The following is a 22,210-nucleotide window of genomic DNA, read 5'->3' on the forward strand; positions in this document are numbered from 1 at the left end:
AAGAGCTTAAGATTGTCTCTTATGTCGTTGTTGCACCATTCAATATTCGAGCCGCCTTTTCAGGTTTTCAACTCGAATCCTCCTTTGGTTCTAAGATGTTATTTAAAAATTTACATCTTGAACCCCCCTTTTTATCATTTTTCATATCATGCATTAAAGATTTTAAAAACCAATTTTTGCAAATAAAAATCAATCTTGAGAGGCGGAATGAATTCTGAAGATATTCTCTTTTACTTAGAAATCCATGTATGATTAAAATGGACTTTTCAGGTACGTAACGTAGGCCATGGCTTATGGTTACGAAAGAAAGGGACAAAAAGGCCCAAATAAGTGTTTAAGGGTAATCAAACCAAGGATCAATTCATTCTGATGCCATCAATCTTGCCTTGCTTAACTTGGATCTACTTTGTTGGAGATTTTTCAATCATCTGGATCCCTCTAGACTGCCAAATTTTGGATTCATTTCCATTTTCTCATATCTTCAGCATTTCTTGCTCTTCTTGTTTGTACTTGATCAACCTTGTAACTTGAGGCTCAATAATTCACCCATCTTGATTCAATTTTTTGTTTTTTGTTTTTTTTTATTTATTTCCCTTTTTTTTCTTTTTCCCTTTTTTTTCTTTTTTCCTTTCTTTGCTGGATTTTTCTTTTTTCTTTCTTTGCTGGATGAGTATAATACTTCAATTGTTTTGAGCACCTCCTTTTCCTTTTACATTTTGGAGGTTTTCCATTATTCTTGATTGGATTGATCTTCAAGCACTCTGTATTTGACATACTTTGTAGTTCAAAACTTTCATGACTTCATGGAAACTTGTCTTTGTAATAAAAATGTATTGACAATCTTTATTCTTGTGAGCAAATATCCTTCTCCTTGCCCCCTAAACTTGTTTGTACTCTGGAACTGAAGCGTCGGCAAGGTGGCTGGAGGCAGTGGTGGCGCCGCGTGGATGTTCTTGAAGCTTGGAGGTGGCGGCCGGGATATAAACCTAGGGTTGTGAAACCCTAGGACTTCTGGGATCTGGGCCACCGGGTTTGGTTACTGTTGGGCCAGAGTTGTAATCAGGCCCCGATCTTGGGCCTTTGTATATATATATATATATATATTTATTTATTTAATAATAATAATATATAATAATAATAATATATAATAATAATAATAATAATAATAATAAAAATAGTATGAAAAAAAATTAGTGTTTACACGTACTTTTATCCTTTGAAGTCTTGGATATAGAACGCACACCTAAAAAAGATTCGCATCGCATGTTGTTAATTTACACGCATGTTTTGAAGTATCTTCCCACATCATTCATGCACCTGCTATACTAATTTTTTATCTAATCCATCTGCTTTTTGAAAAATAATAAATTGGTCCATTTAATCCCATATTTTATGAAGATTTAGATGTTGGTGGTAGGGGTGTTTAAATTAAACTGTAACCGTTAATCAGTATAATCATTACATTTTACAAGTTAATTAATTGAACCGTTAAAATTAAACGGTTTCAATTAATCGAATCACTTAAAGTATCAATTAACGATTACAATTATGATTACGGATTTTAATAAATTATTGACTATTAGTTAACCGTTAATAAATTATAATAAATTATATTTTTAGAGAATATAATTATAAATAAAATCATAACAATTCCTATTTTTTAGTTATCATGTCTATATTATATTGGAACACATTAAATCAAACATAAATAAATTAAATACATGACTTTAAATTGCAAAATATAAATATGTACATAAGTTTTTAAACTATAAAAAATGAATATACCTCCTAATATATATATTTCTATAAAAATAAAATGCACCTACAAATAAATAAGATTTCTTCATATATATATCATAGTAAATTTTATTAAACTTTGAAATTTTCATGTTGTGTTTGAAAGGTGGTTAACCTACAACCAAACCGTTAATAACGATTAATCGTTAGGGGTTTACCATTTCTTAATAATTAGGTTATAGTTAACAAAATTTAGTGACTGTTATAACAGTTAACAGACCGTTTAGACTAAACAGTACGGTTAACCGGTCATTAGCACTCCTAAGAAGAACAATTATTTGTGAACAATAAGTTTTTCTGTCTCATTCTACCCAACCTCTGCAACTGCTTTGTTTAAGAAAAACAACAGAAATAACAGAAACTCAAGTGAAGAATCTCACTCGGACTTTAAACCTTTCCCTTCATTCTTTTATACCATTATTACTAATGTAAGCCACCCTTTAGCATAATTTAGTTTTCATTTTTAATATGGATTATGGAATCAAAGTATTTAAAGCATTGACAACTTACAATTAAATCCATAAAAAAAGACAATAATTAAAACTATTTTTCAAGCAGTGCCAATAACATAATACTTACAAAAATTACTGGGATCTCATGATAGATCTGTGTCTAATACCAATTGGTTATCATGGATACCATAGCCGAGTTTACTTCATCCCTGAAAATACAAAAGAGGAGAGAATTTGTTACAAATAAACTACACCATCAGTCATCAATCTATTCTCTTTCCTATTTTAGTAATCGAACTATTTTTTTTATAAAAATATCACTAACGTTATCATTTTATTTTGACCACCTACCATTAAAATATTTATTTAACGGCGATGCTAACACACTTTTATTTTAAATAATGGATGAAATGTGAAATTAGAGCTTAGTCGCAGTCAACAAACCTGCTGCTTTCTCTTTTTTGGTCTCCTCTTTCTTCGTGGTTTACGAGCATCAGAATTGGAACTTAAATTACTATTGTTTCCTGTCTTTGAATTTGAGGATTCCCCAGCCTTAAAGGAAGAACCACTTCGGCTATTTGATGTGTTGCTAGATGCGGACATTTCAGCTCTTTGCATGGGTGAAAATCCAAACCTTGATTTTGCAGCTACTGAATTTGAAAAAGAATTCGATGATGGCCTTGGAGGTGGCATTAAAGCTCTGGCAGAAACCTGTCTCTGTTACAAGTTGAAGCAACAACAGAATGGTGGAAATGTCAAAACAGTTAAAATTAACTATATTCTAAAAAGGGAACTGTATAATTCTATACTGAACCTGGTTCCTTTCATCGCTAGACATGCCAGATGCTGCTTTTCCGGAAGCACTAGAAGCCTGTTCCCTGCATATAAAATGCCTAGATGTATGACTGCACTTTCATCATAGCTGAAGGAGTGTGATAAAGATTTGTGGCCATAAAAGGAAAAAGTTAAATACAAATAGTGCATCTGCTAACAAAAGAATCAATAGAGATAATGACTCCTTATTCGTGTGAAAAGTTCTTAATGGCAGCTTCAGTCCATTTGCATCTCTAACTCGTCCTGGTTCTAAATGTCGACTGCCGAAATCAAAGATGGGGAAGAACATGCCATCAACTATATATAGATAACAATTCCAATCAATACAAGATCAATTGAGCAGTTTAACTCGGATATAATTTGCACCTGGTACTTTTATCCGTCCACTCATCATCTGCGTCAACTTCATCACTTGAAGATCCATTTAAGAAGAAATCATCATCACTCAAATCCATCAGCCCATCATCCTCACTCCCTGTCTCTGTTAATCAAAGTCCAACCAGAAGATATCATTGTTTTGAACATAAAAATATATTGTTAATAAGAATTAGCAGGTAAAGTAACAAGTAGTAAGAAAACATGTTACATCAATAACATGCAAGTTCCAGTGAAATTCACAATGAAATCAAGCTATATAAGTTGCTTCATATAGATTATATTGCTAGATTCAGTGAATAAAAAATGCACCTTCCATATCTTTCCCACTGGCAGCAGCAGCAATTGAGTTGGCTTTTATCTGCGTTCGCAATCTATTTCTCCTTTCAACTATGTCAGAATCATCGCATCCCATAAATAAAGATATGTATTTCTCGGTCTTGGGGAAAAACTGGATTTGCAAATAAAAAAAATAGAACTTCAGATTTGCACAGTTTAGGAAAAACATGCTGAATTCAAGTCCAAATAGTCAGTTAAATAGCATTGCCAAATCATAATCACGAACAAAACATCAAATTTTCATTCAAAAAACTGCAAACTTACAAAGAACCAAAGCTGTTACGAAGCTTACCCTAACATATTCAAGATCCTCTTTCAGTTTAGATAGCAGGTCAGCAATCACCGTGTCTTGTGCCTGACCGGAAGAAGATCGTTGCAGCTTCTCCAATCGTCGAATCCTCCTTTCTATCTTTCTTCTCTCTTCAATGGCAATTAAGATGTTTTCATATAAAAGATTCATTCCCTAAAAGTACTAATTACTATAATAATGTAAGAAAAAATAATAGTAATTCTTTTGTTTTTACCAAAAAACTTAATCTTTCTGTCCCTCAAGAATATATTCCGTTCCACAGCGAGTCGGGTATGGATTTCTTGTTGTTTCTTAAACCCTTCTAACTTATTTTCTTGAGCTTCTCTAACCTCAGGAGGAAGATCCTTAAATTACATATAGAAAAAGAAGGAACAAAATGGCGATTCAGAGAATTTATAACACAAATTAAAACCGTAAAATGATTTTTTTAATTAAAAGGCGAGAATGAAGCAATACCTTTCGCAGCATACGTTCAATGGAGCGTATCTGGTTCTTGAGAGAAACGGCTTTTGGCTTCGGTTTCTTGTCTACGCTAGGTCCCTTTGATCGCCGACCGACGCGATTCCCTTCCGCCACGCGCCGTTTACCATAGCCACCGTGGGCCATGTCGTTTCTATCTTTTTTGGCGCTGCTCTTGCTCCTTCAGAGATATTCTTTAGCCTTTGTTGTGGAGGTTTATCAGTAAAAAAAATTGAAGGGTTTTCTTAGGTTTCTGAATGCCTCATGGATCAAATTGACTCAACCTTTCTTTTTAGGCTTAATATTAAAAAAAAAACTCCAAATTATACATATTTTATTATTTAGGGTAAACTATGCCAATGGTCATTGATGTTTGGATACATTTTTGTTTTCACCACTCATGTTTTAAAAGTTATAAATAGGTCACTAATGTTATCGTTTGTGACAAAATGGTCACTGGCCGTTAACAGTCGTTAAGAGGCGTGACGAAAAATACAACTGGACCGTTATCTGCTGAGTTGGATCATTGACTGCCATTTTGACTAGCTCTTCTTCTTCTTCAACCCATTCCCCATCTTCTTTTACTTCACTTTTCTTCTTCTTTCTTGCTTCATTATCATCATCACCATTTCTCTACTTATTGGAGCTCTTTTCATCTCTTTAATCAAGTACAAAGAAGTACCAAATTATAAGGCCAGTCTTTTCCCAGATGTATTACTATAGACCTAAAATTTTTACATAATTTTCCATCTTGTCTTCTTCCCTGTAAATAAGCTTAAAACCCAAGACTTTTTTAAATATTATATTGGGAGTTAATTTTTTTCCCTTTTTTAAAACTATATTTCTTCTCCATTTTTCTATCTCCATTTCCCCTACAACTAGTTTCTTTTATATTCCCGTTGAATTTGTTCATTTAGTTAAACCTCTAAACCATCAAGTTTTCCCTCAAAATATTCATAACTTAATCTTCCAAATCTTTTTCTTTTTAACTGTCAATGATACTCTCCTCAACGATTACAAGTCTAAAAATGGAGAAGCGATTACAAGTATAAAAATGTGAATGAATGCAGAAGCCAGACAAGAGCCAAACGTGATGGAAAACCAGTGCTCCTGTTTTCCGATCTAGTGGTCCCTTTCACTCTCCGCAAACAACCGTTGATTCTGGACATGCACAGGTCCTAAAGTATTCCCACTCAAAATACTAAAATAATCAATATCGCTCTTCTAAACCGACAACTATACCGCAAATTATTATGCACCAGAAAAACCTAAACTTGGTTTTCACTTTATCTTGCTTTGCAACCCCACCAATGATCATGACTTTTCCAATAATAGTTGCCACTCGAAAACCAGACCATTGTTAATCAAAACCCACTTTCTATTTACAAAGCCTTTATTAAGACCTCCAAAACCTTAAAACCCACCAATTAATTCATTTTCAATAGTTTCTGATCATCTATCTCATTTTTGTATAGTTCCCAACTCTAAAATTTTACTGCATGGAATCCGATAATAAAATCGGTTCGACAGCTCATCCCGGTTCCTTACACCCCCTGTCAGCGGAGATGCCTCGAAACCCAAGGTGACAAAGAATTATGCTGCATGCTTGTCATGTTGTTAGGCTGCATTGTTGGCACAGACCTTGTAAATTTATCGACTGTAACTGAGGGTTCATTTGATTATCAAGAGACTGTGTCTGATTAATTTGTGTTTGTGCTTGTTACATGGAATGCATATGAGGTGGAGGAAACTGTCCTTGCAGTAGCATAGAGGCAGGCTTCCTTGGCCTATTGGAATTCACAAAATTTATTATCTGTTTCTCATATGAACTCAACTTCTCCTTGAAAGGGAGTGTTATATTCTCTTTGGGAATAAATAAGAAAGCTAAAATGCGCTCCAACATGGTCTTGAATAGTTTCAACTTGTCAAGCTGCTCAGACTTTGGCTGCTGTGGATTAGAATCATGTTGGAAAATAGAACACAGAATTGTCTTAAGCAACCCAAGTAAAATTGCAAACCACTATTCCACCAGATAAGCATAAGTGAGACCACTAAACACCGTCTAAAAGAATAGGATTCAAGAAGCAACACAAAAGTGGGGTGGGATCAAAAGCTTTAACATAAATTAGTGTCTTGCTCTCTAAATTTTGTTAATAAATACAACAGCAGAGTATGATACAGAAGGGTTTTGTAACACCCCCAACCCGTACCCGACCCGGATACGAGTCCGAGGTATCACATTGACTTTTCAAACTTTGACTCTTTACAAAATTCAAAGAAAATTTAAAACTTTAATTAAAGTAAAAGTAATTTATTTACATAACTTGATCACAATAACTAAAATTAATCAGAGCATATTAACTCAATCCTTTAGTACATGCCAATTATATTGAAAATAACCAAAATCATTTAAATCATCTATTTTCTGATCTGAAATTTGTAAGGGAGATGCTAACATGTCTTGATCTCTTAGCTTTTCTTCTAGCTTTCCGGAACCTACGTGTGAAACACTCACACGCTAAGTCGATGACTTAGTGAGGCAAATAAAACTTATAATGCACTTAATAACATTTAACAATGCATGCTTGTTTCATTCTATCATGCTATACTAAATCACCTTATTTCATCATAGCATACAAAATCATATCAGATTACTTAACAAAATATACCTACATACACATAAAGCATCATTAACAGTTTATCTTTTAATCACATACTTTTATACTTAAACCCCTTAATTAAACAATATACACACACACAACATCATATCATTTCTACAACATTTATCATATCACAAACATATATTTGTTATTATCTCATGATTAGCCCATGGACATATGTGAGAACTATAGAGGTTGTGCACTAATGCTGTCACCACAGCTCGTATAATTGCACCGAAGTGCCGCGTTGAATTTGCACCGTAGTGCCATATAAGATTGTCCATAAGGACCACATATAAATTCCTTAAGAACCATATACATATACCAAGGATCAAGTAAGTGTCTCAAAATACCTCATACATGCTCCAAAGAATACATATATGTCCCGAAAGACCACGTAGAAAATTCCTTAAGAATCATATACATATACTAAGGACCAAATACGTGTCTCAAAGACCTCATAGATGTTCATATGATACCTATATGTCCCGAAGGACTGCGTAGACCTTCGACTCTTGGCATGCCAACTATACCCCAAAGTTCTCAAGACACATAACATGGGCACTATCTTTTATATCCTTGCACATATTCATGTAAACATATCACATATTCATATAAGCTCGTAGCTTCATTCACACATACATGTAATCACGTAGTTCATGTCAATTCTCATATGATTTCATATTCATATACTCACGTAATTCACTTACACATAACACATTTTCATGTAATTCACAGATATCCCTCAGCTTATATCTCTTGATCATTTAATCACAAATTCTTATCACATATCTCATAGTCATGTTTTCATATATTCATTTCATCACACAGGCTCATAGTTTCTGGTCATATCATTCACATTCTCTGACTTATCTCTTATGATCTGATAATAACTACACTTATTTCATATAACTTATTACCGCATAATTCACATATAAACACCTAGATCACTTTCACATAGCTTATATAAGTTTTCTGAATCCTTTCATATTACCTGATAACATATATCATATATGTATATAATAACTTATCTCATTTCGTCTACTTTATGCTTTATTTCTTTGTATTCCCTTAGATTATATAACTTATATCGTATTTCTAAACATATATATTACACTTAATAGCATTTTATTTATATACTACTTTAATCCATTTAATTAATTCAATTTTATATATTCCTTATAACCTTTTCATATAACTCCATAGGTCTTTAGCATATAATTTATCCTATATATATACATATCATTTCTTTATATTCAAGTTCCCTAATTGATATATTATTCACATTCCATTTTATAGTTCAATCTTATTTAGTTTCCTCAATTCTCATTAAATCAAATAACTCTATTTTACTAATTCTCATAACCATGTATTTGCATAATCTTATATTTCATTATCATATCACTTATATTTATTCTCCTATGATTCTTCATAAACCTCTATTTCCATTTCCCTACATCTCTTGACTTATCTTTTATATTCATATAATTTCATAACTTATTTTATATTCTCTCATTAACACTTAATAGTGTTTGTACATAAACCACATTGCACATACAAAACATATCAATTCATATAATCAAGCATACATACACTCATATTCAACTCATGCCTTTAATCATGAATTCATATGTAACGCTTCAGGAAATAGACTCATCGCAAGTCTTCTTCCCATCACACATCATATACTATTGAATATGCACTCACCTGGCCTCACTAGTCAATTCCAATCTCTTATCTTTCCCTATGATCGATCTTACTTGACAATGATTCTGGAACTCTTTTAGGCTCTGAATCTACATAATTATACATTTTAAGGCAATTATTAGATACCTACACCTTGTAATTTGATACTAGAAACTTAACCGAACTCATTAAACCAATAATCACTTTTTCTTTTAAGGAGAATCGGTTCCCTACTGTGGGGGAATCGATTCCCCAAAGACATTCTAGAATTTCTGGTTCGGTTGAGGGGGTATCGATTCCTCTTTGAATGGTACCGATTCCCCCTTGAATGGGTACCGATTCCCCTAACCCAGAAATCATGTTTTGAGCTCGAAAATCACTTCATTTTCAGCTCCACACTTCCTATTTCACTTCCTTTAATATTCTTAACTCAAATGTACCTACTTAAACAAATTTATACCCATTAATTTCATCTTAAACCTCAAAATTCTATTCTCCATATAGAAATCAATAATCATACCAAATTTTCCATGTTACTCAAACTTAATTATAACACTTCTAGCTTCTTATTCTCATAGATGACAAGTCAAATTCATCCTCTAAATTCATATAAACCTTCTTATTCAAAATTTCACTTAAAAACTCCAATTCTTCAATCTCCTCTAACTCATTTATCTTTTGATTTTAAGATAACTTAAGCTTTCCTTAAGCTTAGTTATCATCTAATGATCAAAACTAACTCATAAAATCAACAATTAATTGATTAACCAGAGAACTCACCTTTGCCTTGGAGCCTTCACGGGAGGAGAGGAAGAAGAAGAAAGAAGAAAGAGTTCCCAGATAACTCTTTCCCCCACCCCCACGTGATTCATATTTATTAAGGGGAAAAATATTTTTCTTGTCAAATAACCATTTTGCCCTAAATTCCTTTAATAATTACTAACAACTTTAAGGAAATATCTACACATAAATCATTAAACTATTCAACTATCCTACTTTTATCCCCAAATTCTGAAATTTTACAATTTAATCACCAACCCGGTATTGAGGATGTTAGGTTTTATCACTCTTGAGATGTTAAAGAATGCAGAAGGGTTTTATCACTCTTGGTAGCAACGTGTGTGATAAGAGGAAAAGAAGAAAAGTGGAGAAAAAGAAGATGAGGAATGGGTTGAAGAAGAAGAAGAGTCGGCCAAAATGGCGGTCAACGATCCAACTTAGCAGATAACGGTCCAACTGTATTTTTCGTCACGCCTCTTAACGGTTGTTAACGGTTAGTGACCATTTTGTCACAAACGATAACGTTAGTGACCTATTTGTAACTTTTGAAAAATTAGTGGTGAAAACAAAAACTTACCCAAACATCAATGACCATTGGCGTAGTTTACCCTAATATTTAAGTGTCTAAAATTTTTCTTCACTCAATTTAAATGTCTAACATTATAAATATTACCATTTAAAGTGTCTTGATTGTAACGGGCATTAAAAATTTAATTAAGTGACATGTATCACATTCATATAATTTTAAGAATTTAATTTTAAAAAATAAAATTAATATTTTTATTAAAAAAATTCTTAAAAAATTTCAGGCTTAATAAACTTTTAAGTGCCTAAATTATAAATTATACCTCAAATTGACTTTTAGTGCCTAAAGAATTTGTTACTAAAAATAGGTGTATAACGTTTTCTCTGTTACACTTTTAAATGTCTATCATTATATTTTTATATTTTTAATTTTTAATAAAAGGAAAAAAATTAAAAATGGTGTCGACCTGGTAATTTTGGGGAAAAATAAAATCCCTAAAAATCCTAAATCACTAACCCTAACCTCCTTTACCGACCACGACCACCGTCGATGACGCCACGCTTGACATCTCCCTAGTCATAAGTCGCCTCCCTTGCTGTCGTGCGCGTTGTTGGATCACCTAGATGTCACGAATTTGGAGTGCGTGTCGTTGGATCGAGTATTTTTCTTTTCCTTCGTCGAACACACGACGTTTATGGTCAGGTTTGTCTTGTCGTTGAGTGTAGCTTCGACTTTCAATCGATTGGAGTGGTGGGATTTCGACCAACCGACGACAATAAGGTTTGATCGGTTGTTAGCATTAACGGTGGTCGATTCACGATGTTGGTGGTGGATGACAGGATTTAAAAAATAAAATCTTTAAAATTATCAAAATACGACACATGGATTTAACAAGTTTTTTTTAACGGTCGTTATGGTCATGTACTTAAAATGATATTGTTTGTAAAGTTATGCATCTAGATCGACCAAAAATAGTTTAGGCACCTCAATGAGAAACACAATATAGTTAACACTTATTTTGATATTAACTCCAAATATTTTATAAAATTATATGAAAAATTATAGATTAAACTACGTGAATAGTCACTTAAGTAAGAATAAATTTCTTTTTCTATTATTGAAGTTTTAAAGTAATGAAACAATTACTAATACTATCGACTTGTAGCAAATTAGTCATTCGATTGTAAATGACTCTTATTTCAATAGATAATGAAAGATTGATGTGATATATTAAAATTTTAAAGAATAAAATAATTTTTTATTATTAAAATCGTTTGATTTGTACTAATACAAGATTGTTTTTTTTTATAAAAGTTGGAGGTCTCATTAAAAACTCCCTTCGTATTCTTCCACATACTTAGAAGTATGTTGAAGAACATTGGAAGGAAGAAAAGAGTGCCTCGTAATTTATTAATTAGAACATCAAGTACATGTAAAAACATCGAATACCCTCATATGGGAATATACACCATTACAAAAAAACTATATCACCTAAAAATATCCGATCGTCAAGCAAAAAGCCCCAAAGATAATAACATGATTTCTAAAATACACCTCAAGTTGCAAAAGAACATAACAAAATAAAAACCAACACTTGCAACCAAAAAAACTAAAAGAAACGCCTCTGAATACAACTGTCGAACAGTTACGATCCAATTTAAGGAACAAGTTCTAATGAAATATCGCAATCTTCAGGGACCCACGAATTTGGTTTGAATGAATGATCAACTTCATGCACCACGATTTTGAATAAAATAGCACCGACCTTCCACTCCATCAACTCATCAATTCTAACTTGAGCATTTGTGAGTATTTGAATTTTAGCCCGATCAAAGGACGATGGAAACTCACAGCTGTTGTCAATAGCTAATAATTTGCCCCACTTAGCTGCAATGTTTTTGAAAGTATCCCAATTCCAAGCGTGAAAAGGAACACCTTCGCAAACTAACCACACACAACGACACTCCACCACCAGACTCTTTGACCAAGTTTCAACTCTGGAAAACCATTTTGCAAGAGTCTTTAATTTATCATTCTCTACGCTTCTCAATGAATCAGAGTCTTCAAAAACCATTATAACTACATTTCCAGCAGCTATCATTAGCGTGAAACCAGCTAGTCCTTTGGATTGCATTTGGTTTGCAAGATCAGCGATTTTGATAAAGTTATTGCACCACCCCACAAGACAGTTACTCAACACGTGAAGTTTATCTTCGTCCACAACACCCTCAACTTCACAATGTTTATTCCTCGAAACATCTTTTATCCCAGACTTACGTTGAACAACTGTCAAGGACTTTTCCAATAAGACTGTCGAGATTTATATTTAGCCAAAGAGACTCTAATTTTGCTGCCGTAAATATGAGCACCATTCATTTTTTATATCACTTTCCTTGCTTCTTCAATTGTTGCAAAGCGAATGAACCCAAAACGAACCTCTTTCGAATTTCTTTTTTTAGGAATGAAGGCATCAATAACATGATCGTGAGTGCAAAATAAGGATCAAAGTCTCTTCCAATGGATCTTCTCTGGTAGGTTTTCAATGAATAACGTGAAGCATCCACTTCTTTAACATTTTTACGACATTCCTTCTACCAATTATTAAATTTGAATCTTTCAGTTCTTGCTCCTTTACCAGTGTTGTTACCACTACACCCCTTTGTGCTGAACTCCTTGATTCCAGCGTGTAAAACATCTTGGGAGGTTGAGCTACTGATGTCTCTACTAAAGTTGGCTTCCCAATCCCATAATTCATTCGTTGTGAAGGATGCAAACCTTCAGGCCTAAATTTATTATCCGTCTTTCTGCTGGCCAAAAAAGTCTCCTTATTCGCCGACGAAACGTCCAATCGGGATCTGGTATACTTATCCTCACTCGACCTCGAATTCAGCATAACACCTCTCATTATACCACATTGATAATTTATTGATCTAAAAGTACTTGTCGATTGCTTCTGATTACCACTAGAACCATTATTGACAGATTCCTTCAACACTGATGATTCTTCCATACAAGACCCTCAGGGAGAGCTTGCATACAATCACGGTAAATACTCAAAGTAGTATTGTTATACTTGGTAGTGATATCAGTTTCTTTGGGAATACCATATTGTGCCAAAAAAGCGTTGAGTTTGTCGTTGGTACCTGGTTCCATTTTCTTGATCTAGATGTCTGTCCACGAGTCCATGTTAACAGATTGAACGAACGAGATATGAATACCTAAGCCTTGGTGTTTGTAGGAATATTCTGAGCACATGAAAACACCGTAGGTTACCGAAGTCCACTATGAAATTTTATTTTTACAGTCAACATAAATTTTGTTACTCTGCCGAGATTGTAGAAACTGTAATCGGCATGTAGCTACCGACCTTAAAGCAAAGTTCTCGGACTGAGCCTTTAACCTTAGTCTTGCCTCTCGTTTGGTTAAACCCAAAGGTGAGTGGGCATAGAAACTCCCCGGGAACAACATACCTCGAATCCGAGATGATCCGTGAGGGATATAGATTTCGTAATTCCATAATTCTGCAAAAGAAGCTGTGGTAATGGCAAAATATCGTTAGTGATCTCAGTCTCCATATATTTCTCCAGTGAACCAGACCCGAAGAAAATCTCAAGCTTGGATTTAAAGCCAAATCCGATAAAACTCAAGCACACACGTTGAAGATTGAACCAATTTCTCAACTCGGAAGGCAATTAAATTCATATTATAACAGAATCTGAAGCAAAGCAGAATTTGAAAACTGATCGAAATCCTTCTTTTTTCAAAGATACGGAGAAAGCTCATAGAACCAACGACAGCGGGAGAATTGAAGAATCAGTCGGCTTATGTTCACTGTGAAAGTATATCCTTGATGATGACTTCGAAGCGAGCAAAACTGGAAGTCCCTGTGTTAAACATGAAATAATTTCCGATGATACGGATGATATAGTTACCAGATTAATCTCGTCACTGACGGCGGAAGAACTGGAGGAGAACGAGTCGGAGAAATCCTGGGGACAGTCGAGCCAGTGGTCTTGGTCTTCGATTTTAGAGTCGTAGTTGGAAAAGAAAGGACGGGCTTCTATACCCAATTCGGAAGCAAGCACCACCACTGAGAAATCATCATTTGACGAACTCCACGAACCTTTTTAATTTCATGTCTGACGGGGAGAATTTTGTCTGAACGCAATTTTTCTTCTTCTAGATCTACTCCAATCTATTTCGATTTTGAAAAAAACAACGTCCGATCTATGCTTGGGGTGAAGAGAGGATTCAAATGGTGTATTTTTTTCCTTTTCTAGTGTCGGCGAGCGACGGTCGGAGACTATTGACGGTGTCTGTCGCGACAGCAAAGTGGTGGCTGACCACTGGGTTTGAAAGGAAAGATGTCGGGGAGTGTGGATGAGGTTTACAAAGAATGGAAATTTAAAATTTGAAAACGCTTGGATTAGAGAGAAGCTCTCTCACTAACAAAAGTCAGTTACTAATACAAGATTGTTGGTTGGAAAAGAGTGTCATGTCCAGACTTTTTATGTTTTGTATGAATATTCGTACTAAAACACTAGTTTCTTTCGTACGGTAAGTATCACGTGTGACATTTTAATATATATGACTAAATAAATGTATTATCAGAAATATTATTATATTAAATATTTTGGTAAAAAATTATTTAAAATATTATTATTTCTATCAGAAATGTTATTATCAGATACTTTATCGGCTTTGTTAACATATTCAGTAAGGCGCTACCTAAAATATTATTTTTTCTACCGAAAACATTAATATTGGACACTTTACCAGAAATATTAAAAAATATTAATGTTTTAGGTAAAAAAATATTTTAATTAATTTTTTTACTAGAAATATTAAAAAAAAATTCAATAGCATCTTTCCTTAACCATATATTAAGTCTTCGTACGAATTTCCCTCTTTCGTATCATCTACAACTGATGCTTCAGTTGCCTTCAAAAGGTTAGTCTATTTTCATACCAGTAATTCATCATCCACCTAAAATCTTCTTCTGTTGGCAGCCTTGATTAGGAGTGTAAACAAGCCGAGTCAAGTTCGAATATTGTTGAGTTCGACTCGGCTCGAAAACTCTGAAATGGAGCTCGACTCGACTCGAAAATCGCGAGCTTAAAATTTTCAAGCTCGAATCGAACTCGAAATCCTGAACTGAAGCTCGTGAGCAGATCGAAATGAAAAAAAATTCTTAAACTTAACTCGATTGAAGCCTCAAACTCAAACTCGAACATGAACCTTAAATACATGAAATCTTACTGTATTTTTAAAAAATATCAATACATAAATATTAATATTATTATTAATTTATTTTTTAAATAAAATCTTAATATATTATATTTTCGAGCTGCTCACGAGCTTTTCGAATCGAATATCGAGTAGCTCGTTTCAGTTCGTTAAGAACTCGAGTCGAGTTCATTCGATCCGAATATTTATCGAGCCTTAATCGAGTCGATCTCAAATAACTCACGATCTGTCTCGTCTCATTTACAGCCCTAACCTTGATATGTTGTTCTATGAACCATATGAGACAACGAGATACACTAAATCTTCTAAGAAAAATAAAATAAAAATATTAAATTTAATTTAATGTATTAAGAAAAAATAAAAATTTTACATACCCATTATCTTTAAAATCAAAATATAAAAATTTTAGATCCTTATAAATTTATGGATCCCTCGCTGATCGAATAACTGCAAAATCTGCAATAGTGATTTGGAGTGATATGTTAATCTAAGATAAAAATCCAGTAGTCAACTTGGGATCAGACAGTTTTTATCTCGAGTTGTCAAACAATATTTAGTTAGTTTACATGTTATATCAAAAATTTGTTATACAATTGATTATTTAGTATATTTTAAATTCGTCATTTTTTGTTAAAAATTGACAATAGTCTAAGTTGACTGTTAACATGTTTATCGAGATATGATATTTTTTTAAATTTTATGATAAAATTTTATTATATCTAAATTATTGGGTTAACATCTAACTTAGATCGCAATCAATTTTTTAACGAAAAATAATAAATTTAAAACATATTTAATAATTAAGTGATTATTTTATAAATTTTCATCGTTAGAAACCAATTGCATACCCAAAAAGTTTATACTTTAATGATCATTCATGTAATTTCCCCATCAATATTTTTGGGTTATGAAACAGTGGAGAAAGTGAAAGCCGGTCTTTTTTTCCGCGAGTTATTGGTTCAGCACGCTGCACTGCGCTAAGCCGCTGAAACAGAAGATAGAGATGGAAGACGAAGAACAGAGCGGGTGGGGTTCAAAGGCGTGGACCTACCTCAGCTCAGTCCGCTCTGTTCACCGTTAATCCAGTGCATAACCAACTTTGTTTCCATGGATCTGGCGGCCAATACTCTCTTATCCGCCGGTGCATCACCCGCCATGCTTCACTCCTCTATTGAATCTCCAGATTTCACCCCTCATGTCCACGCTCTTTATATCAACGTAGGAACTCTGTCCGACAACTGGCTACCGGCTATGAAAGTCGCCGCCGAGTTGGCTTCCAGGTTCAATAAACCCTGGATCCTCGACCCCGTCGCTGCCGGTGCCTCCGGTTTCCGGCTAAAGGCGTGTTTGGAACTGATCTCCCTTAAGCCTTCCGTCATCAGAGGCAACGCTTCCGAAATCATTGCCTTGGCTAACGCGTCCTTTGGGTCCTCCTCCACCAAAGGCGTGGATAGTTCTCACGATTCAACGGACGCCGTTGAAGCCGCCAAATCATTGGCTAATTCCAGTGGTGCTGTAGTAGCGGTTTCAGGTGCGGTCGATTTCGTCACCGATGGGAATCGAGTCGTCGGAGTCCGAAACGGCGTGCCGATGATGCAAAAGATTACAGCCACCGGATGCGCTGTCACCGCCTTGATCGCTGCTTTTGCCGCAGTTGATCCGTCTCACGCTCTGGAAGCTACGGCTTCGGCTTTGGCCGTTTTTGGCGTTGCCGGTGAGATCGGGATGGAGAAGGCTGCAGGTCCGGCTTCGTTGCGGATGCACTTGATTGATTCCCTCCACGGACTAGATCTAACGACTGTAATTTCGCGTGTCAAAATCGATACCTTATAGACCAACAACAACCTTTTCCTACATTTTTACTACTAGTTACGCATTTATCGTATATTTTGTGTGATTATAAATTGCAGTTTGGGGATTTTTCATTTTGCAAATCAATGAAGTCTTTTGAATTTCAACATTGTTACAATGAATATTCATGCCCATGTTCATTTTTCACACAGACAGGTACACATAATTTGCAGAAAAACATGCAACCTTTTCGAGTTTTAATATTTGAGATGGACTGTGATCCTCAGCAATGTCTCAGCTCCATCCGTGACATGTTGACCCGGTGGGATAAGCGGTCGAACTTCGGCGACTCCACAAGCATTCTTAAACTTGCCGGTTCCACCCATCACCGATACATGTGACACGGTGCTTCCGATCTTGTAAACTCCGTAGAAGTTGAGGTTGTCGTTGTATTCTCCGCCTTCCTCCATAGCCGTGAATGCCATCATTTGGGTTGTTCCATCTGCTGAACTGGATACATAAACCCCTTGAGCTTTCCCTATTGTCTGTGATCCCAATTCAGGGCTAGCGGTGAGTATGTCATCGATGACGGTGATCGTTCCAAAGCCTAGTCCCAAGCCGTCTGGTCCTAGAGGGATACCATTCGGGTTTGGATTACCGGCGAAAGCTGTACCAGCTAAGCCTGTTCCTAGAGGAAGACCATTGATGCCGTTGACAGTAGGAATAGCACCATTGGCATTGGGGATTGCAACACCACCTTGTGGGGGGATGAATCCTACAGGTTTAGCAAAAGGTACTTGACCACTGTAAATGTTTCCAAGTAAGCCAGTTATCGGTCGACCCGTGGGGCTACTGCCTCCGAGGATATCATGCATGTAGAACTCAAGCAAGGGTTCTTGTGCTGCAAAACATGTTACCATGTAGAGAGCAGCAATCAAGATTGTAATGAAATTTTGGGTTGGTTGCATGGACGTTTTGTGATTCTGTATTTGTGCCTTTGGATTAGCAATGAATATTTGACATTATGAAGCTTCTTCCCCTTTAAATAGAGGATAGCATCAGCTGTGGAGTTGTTTGAGGCGGTGAAGTTGGTGTTTTACATCAGCTTTTCCTTATAGTGTGGAGTGGTTTTTTTTTTGTTGACTTATGTAGTACATGTCACATCAGTAATATGATTTGTTCGTTAATAAATTAACGTTTTTCATTTAATTTTTTATTTAATAAGATCTGTTTTGATCAAAAATTAAAATGCTGAAGATAAAATGCTTCAAAAATAGTATATGTTTTTTGTTGACTTGTATTATTATAAACATTAACAAAATATATATTAAGTTAATCATGTATATAAGAGTAAAAAATAAAACTAATAAAGAGAAAATATATAAAATCAATAAAATATAAATTTAATAATTAATTAATTAATTAAATTTTAATTCGAATTTTAGTGTTTTTGATATAATGAAAGCAATCTATGTTACAATGGCAAATCCCCTATAAGTTAGCTCAAAACAATCAAATATGAACACATCTCCACCCCAATACACATTCTTGCAATCCAAATTTCCATGAGTTAGATAATAAAATCCAATTTAAAATTTCTCTTTTCCACTATTTTTCTTTTTAAAAAATAATGCTAATGACCAATCAAAATACACCAAAGTCAAAATTCCCCTAATGGATTTTCAACTTCATAATAAATAAACTTTAAATAACAATGTTGTCTGAAATCGTGATATCCGTAATGATCACAATAACATATGTTATATTCGCAATTATGATTAATGTAATGTAGCTGAAAATGGGATCGCAATCACAATTTAAATCTATGATCAAGAGTGCTCATGTAACAAGAACACTACCTTTTATCCATAGGCTTGATTACAGAAACTCCCAACTGCTTCTGCCTCCTAATTTCCAAAACCTTCCTGTGGGAATTGGAGTGCAACTCATAGGAGAAAGTAGGGCTGCTTGCCGGACGGTACTCCGGCACCAAACGCCCCGACTTATACCTCACTCCACAAGCATTGCAGAGTGTTTTAGGCCCAAGCGGCCCTGCTCTCCATTGAGGTGTCTTTTCCGCCCCACAATGCAGGCATTTCCGACCCCCTTTCACCCTCTTCACCTTCTCCTTAACACACCACCACCTGTTCTTCTGGTTCCTCATGTCCCGGCATTTATGCATACGCTTCGACCTCGCCTTCACCGGGAACATCACAACGTTCCCGGTGGTGCTACCTGAAATGCTGCTGTTACTGTTTTCGAGTACTGACACCGGGCTCTGGTGCTTCCCTAATATATCCACGAATGATGTCTCCACTGCTGGAAATGCATCCTTGTTTGATAACCATTCTAGTTCTTCCTCTGCAAATTCCTGCCAATAGTGGAAAACAAAGATAAGCTTTTCAACTCAGCTGGCTAACTCTGTCGGACTCTAACGATTTATATCCTAACGGAGAAACGGACAAAGATGGGTCTTGTAGGATTCGCATGCAACGGCTAAAATAGAATGTTTGAAAGCTGGATATAATTGATTTTTTCACAGTGAAAGGAATTTAATAAGAAGGGTAAACTACAAGTTTAGTACCCAATTATTATTTTTATTACGTTTTGGTCACCCAACTATTCGCGAATTTATCTTACGGTGATACATCAATATCACCATTAATTTTTAAACAACGGATGACCAAATGATACCAAAACTAAACATTAGATATAATTTTGAAAAAATAATAATAATTAGGTGACTAAAAAGAAACAAAAGTCATAGTTGGTTACTAAATTTGTTTACCCTAAAAAGAAAAATCATAATGAAGTACTCATATTAATTTTTAGGGTAAACTATTTATTTAAGTCACTAGCCTATTACTTTATTTTTAATTTGGTCACTTAATTATTTTTTTATCAAAATTATGACTAACTTTATATTTTGATTTTGTTTTGATTATTCATTGTTAAAATTAATTGTGATGCTAAAATTTATGACTACATTAATATTAAATAAAAAATATCAATAACGAATGATCAAAATTAACAACAAATGATCAAAATAGAATCAAAATATAACGGTAGATACATTTTTTCTGAAAAAGTTTAATAACTAAATGACTAAAATAAAATTTAAATAATAAGTAAGTGATCAAATAAGTAATTTATTCTATTAATTTTTATATACAATACTCATTTATTAGTACAGCCATAAGCATGGTGTTTGACAGCTCATCTCAATGACAAAATTCACTCTCCCACCCCCCGAATACTACAAAACCAAAACTACCCTCAACCTCATGTGGTTGTCCTCCAATAATGTAAATGAACAAGATGGGAAAATTTGTCCTCCAGAAAAATATCGCAAATAATAAACGCAAGCATCAGTTTTCAGTGCCGTCCACTTTGACCCGGACCGGGTCATTTTCATCCCAGACTGGGGAACAACAGCCCGAGTTTGACTCACAATCAAACAACCTATTTTCCCCACCTAACAACAGAGTCGAACCGAGTTAGCAAAGACTCGAGAAAAAAACCTACCAAACAGCAAAGACTCGGCCGAGTTAGCACCAAACTTGGCCCCTTTAAACCCTCGCCGAGAAAATTTCCAGTACCATAAGCCGGTAAAAGAGAAAAAGAACTTACCGGACAAGAAGGGTTAGGGTTAAGCTTCGAGAAGCTGTGTTCATCTTCTTCATCTTTCTCTCCCACATCGGAGCCAAAGTCCAATAACTTGTCGTCGAAACAAACTGCCATATCAAAAGCTTCCATTTCTAAATTTAATGGGAAAACGATTGAGTTTATCTCTTCTTTTATCAAGAAGAAGGTTGGGTTTTTTTAATGGGAGAACGAGGAGATATCTGGATTTTAGGGTTCTTTCAGTATTAATTTTGTAAATTTGGGGTTTGTTTGTAACGTGTAAATGAGTAAAAATGGTGTCCACGTCCCTTTTATTGAGATCAGCACCATTGATGATGAATTTTTCAAAAAGATTGATTATTTTTGAAATTGGACCCATTTAACGGTAATCAAGGAGTGCTTGGAGGAAGATTCAAATATAATCAATGTTTTTAAATCGGACCGGATATTAAATCGGTGAAGGTACTGATTCATTAGTTCACTGATTCAATCGGATTTAATCACGGTTAAACTGAATTTTATATAAAATAATTTATTTTTTTAATTTTACATAATATTCAAAACAATATTAATATATACGTAACATTTTTTTTAAGTTTACAATATTAAAAGGTATAAAAATATCACAAGTCATAACATGTATAAATGAAAAATCATAAAATCAAGTGAAACAAAATGATTCAAATCAACTACAACATAATATTTAAGGTAAAACATATTAAATAATAAATATCATTATATAACTATAATAAAAAAATAAAATTGAGGTTTAAAAATCATAACAAATGATGTCATTTGGTTTAATTTTTTTAAAAAAAGTAATCTCACATGGCTAACAAACATATAAGAGTATCCCAAAAGTTTAAAGAGTAAAAATATGAGAACAAAACAATCTCACATGGCTAAGAAACATAGAAGAGCATCCCAACTTACTTCTATAAATAATAGAGGTAATTTGACATTCAAAATCATGGAGTCTTTTGGTGAGCACAAAGCGAACTATTCTTTCGCTTTAGTTGAACTCAAATTTTAGGCTTCAATTGAGTTTAAATTTTAGGCTTCAATCGAACTTCTAATTTTTTTTTTGAGTTCGAGCCTTTTCGATTTCAAATTTTAATATTATATTTCGAGTTGATAATTTTTAGCTCGTGAGTTTTTGAGTCGAGTTGAGCTTACTTTTTAAGTTTTCGAGTTCGAGTCGAGCTCAGCAATACTCGAATTTGACTCGGCTCGTTGAACAAATGACGTCGTTTGGTTTAATTTTTTTTAAAGAAAAAAAGTGAACCGACGGTTTAAACCGGTTTTGCCGGTTTTCAGCCGGTTCACCTTG

At 34.4% G+C, this 22,210-nt stretch overlaps 4 protein-coding genes across 4 annotated transcripts; 1 reads left to right on the forward strand and 3 right to left on the reverse strand.

Annotated features, from left to right (window-relative positions):
* Nucleotides 1-2,327: 2,327 nt before the first annotated feature.
* Nucleotides 2,328-9,745, reverse strand: LOC120178371 (rRNA-processing protein EFG1-like). The gene is made up of 10 exons (XM_039184227.1): nucleotides 9,723-9,745; nucleotides 8,619-8,625; nucleotides 4,564-4,788; nucleotides 4,322-4,451; nucleotides 4,090-4,217; nucleotides 3,771-3,909; nucleotides 3,450-3,564; nucleotides 3,064-3,127; nucleotides 2,694-2,966; nucleotides 2,328-2,458 (listed from the first exon to the last, which is right to left on the reverse strand). Exons 3-10 carry the CDS (start codon nucleotides 4,711-4,713, stop codon nucleotides 2,453-2,455), a joined length of 1,005 nt encoding a protein of 334 aa, XP_039040158.1. The 5' UTR covers nucleotides 4,714-4,788; nucleotides 8,619-8,625; nucleotides 9,723-9,745; the 3' UTR covers nucleotides 2,328-2,452.
* Nucleotides 9,746-16,453: 6,708 nt separating this feature from the next.
* Nucleotides 16,454-17,329, forward strand: LOC120178372 (hydroxyethylthiazole kinase-like). Its single transcript, XM_039184228.1, is given in 2 exon segments — nucleotides 16,454-16,532; nucleotides 16,535-17,329. Coding segments are annotated over 2 exon segments (828 nt in total). The 5' UTR covers nucleotides 16,454-16,468; the 3' UTR covers nucleotides 17,299-17,329.
* A 184-nt stretch (nucleotides 17,330-17,513) lies between these two features.
* Nucleotides 17,514-18,249, reverse strand: LOC120178373 (dirigent protein 18-like). Its single transcript, XM_039184229.1, has one exon. It carries the CDS (start codon nucleotides 18,222-18,224, stop codon nucleotides 17,514-17,516), a length of 711 nt encoding a protein of 236 aa, XP_039040160.1. The 5' UTR covers nucleotides 18,225-18,249.
* A 734-nt stretch (nucleotides 18,250-18,983) lies between these two features.
* On the reverse strand, nucleotides 18,984-21,143 carry LOC120178374 (GATA transcription factor 1-like). The gene is made up of 2 exons (XM_039184230.1): nucleotides 20,887-21,143; nucleotides 18,984-19,627 (listed from the first exon to the last, which is right to left on the reverse strand). The coding sequence occupies exons 1-2, from the start codon at nucleotides 21,010-21,012 to the stop codon at nucleotides 19,112-19,114; spliced, it is 642 nt and encodes a 213-aa protein (XP_039040161.1). The 5' UTR covers nucleotides 21,013-21,143; the 3' UTR covers nucleotides 18,984-19,111.
* Between the last annotated feature and the right edge of the window lie 1,067 nt (nucleotides 21,144-22,210).

The sequence above is a fragment of the Hibiscus syriacus genome, unplaced genomic scaffold, assembly GCF_006381635.1.
Source record: "Hibiscus syriacus cultivar Baekdansim isolate YM2019G1 unplaced genomic scaffold, ASM638163v2 tig00112347_pilon, whole genome shotgun sequence".
Classification (NCBI taxonomy): Eukaryota; Viridiplantae; Streptophyta; class Magnoliopsida; order Malvales; family Malvaceae; genus Hibiscus; species Hibiscus syriacus.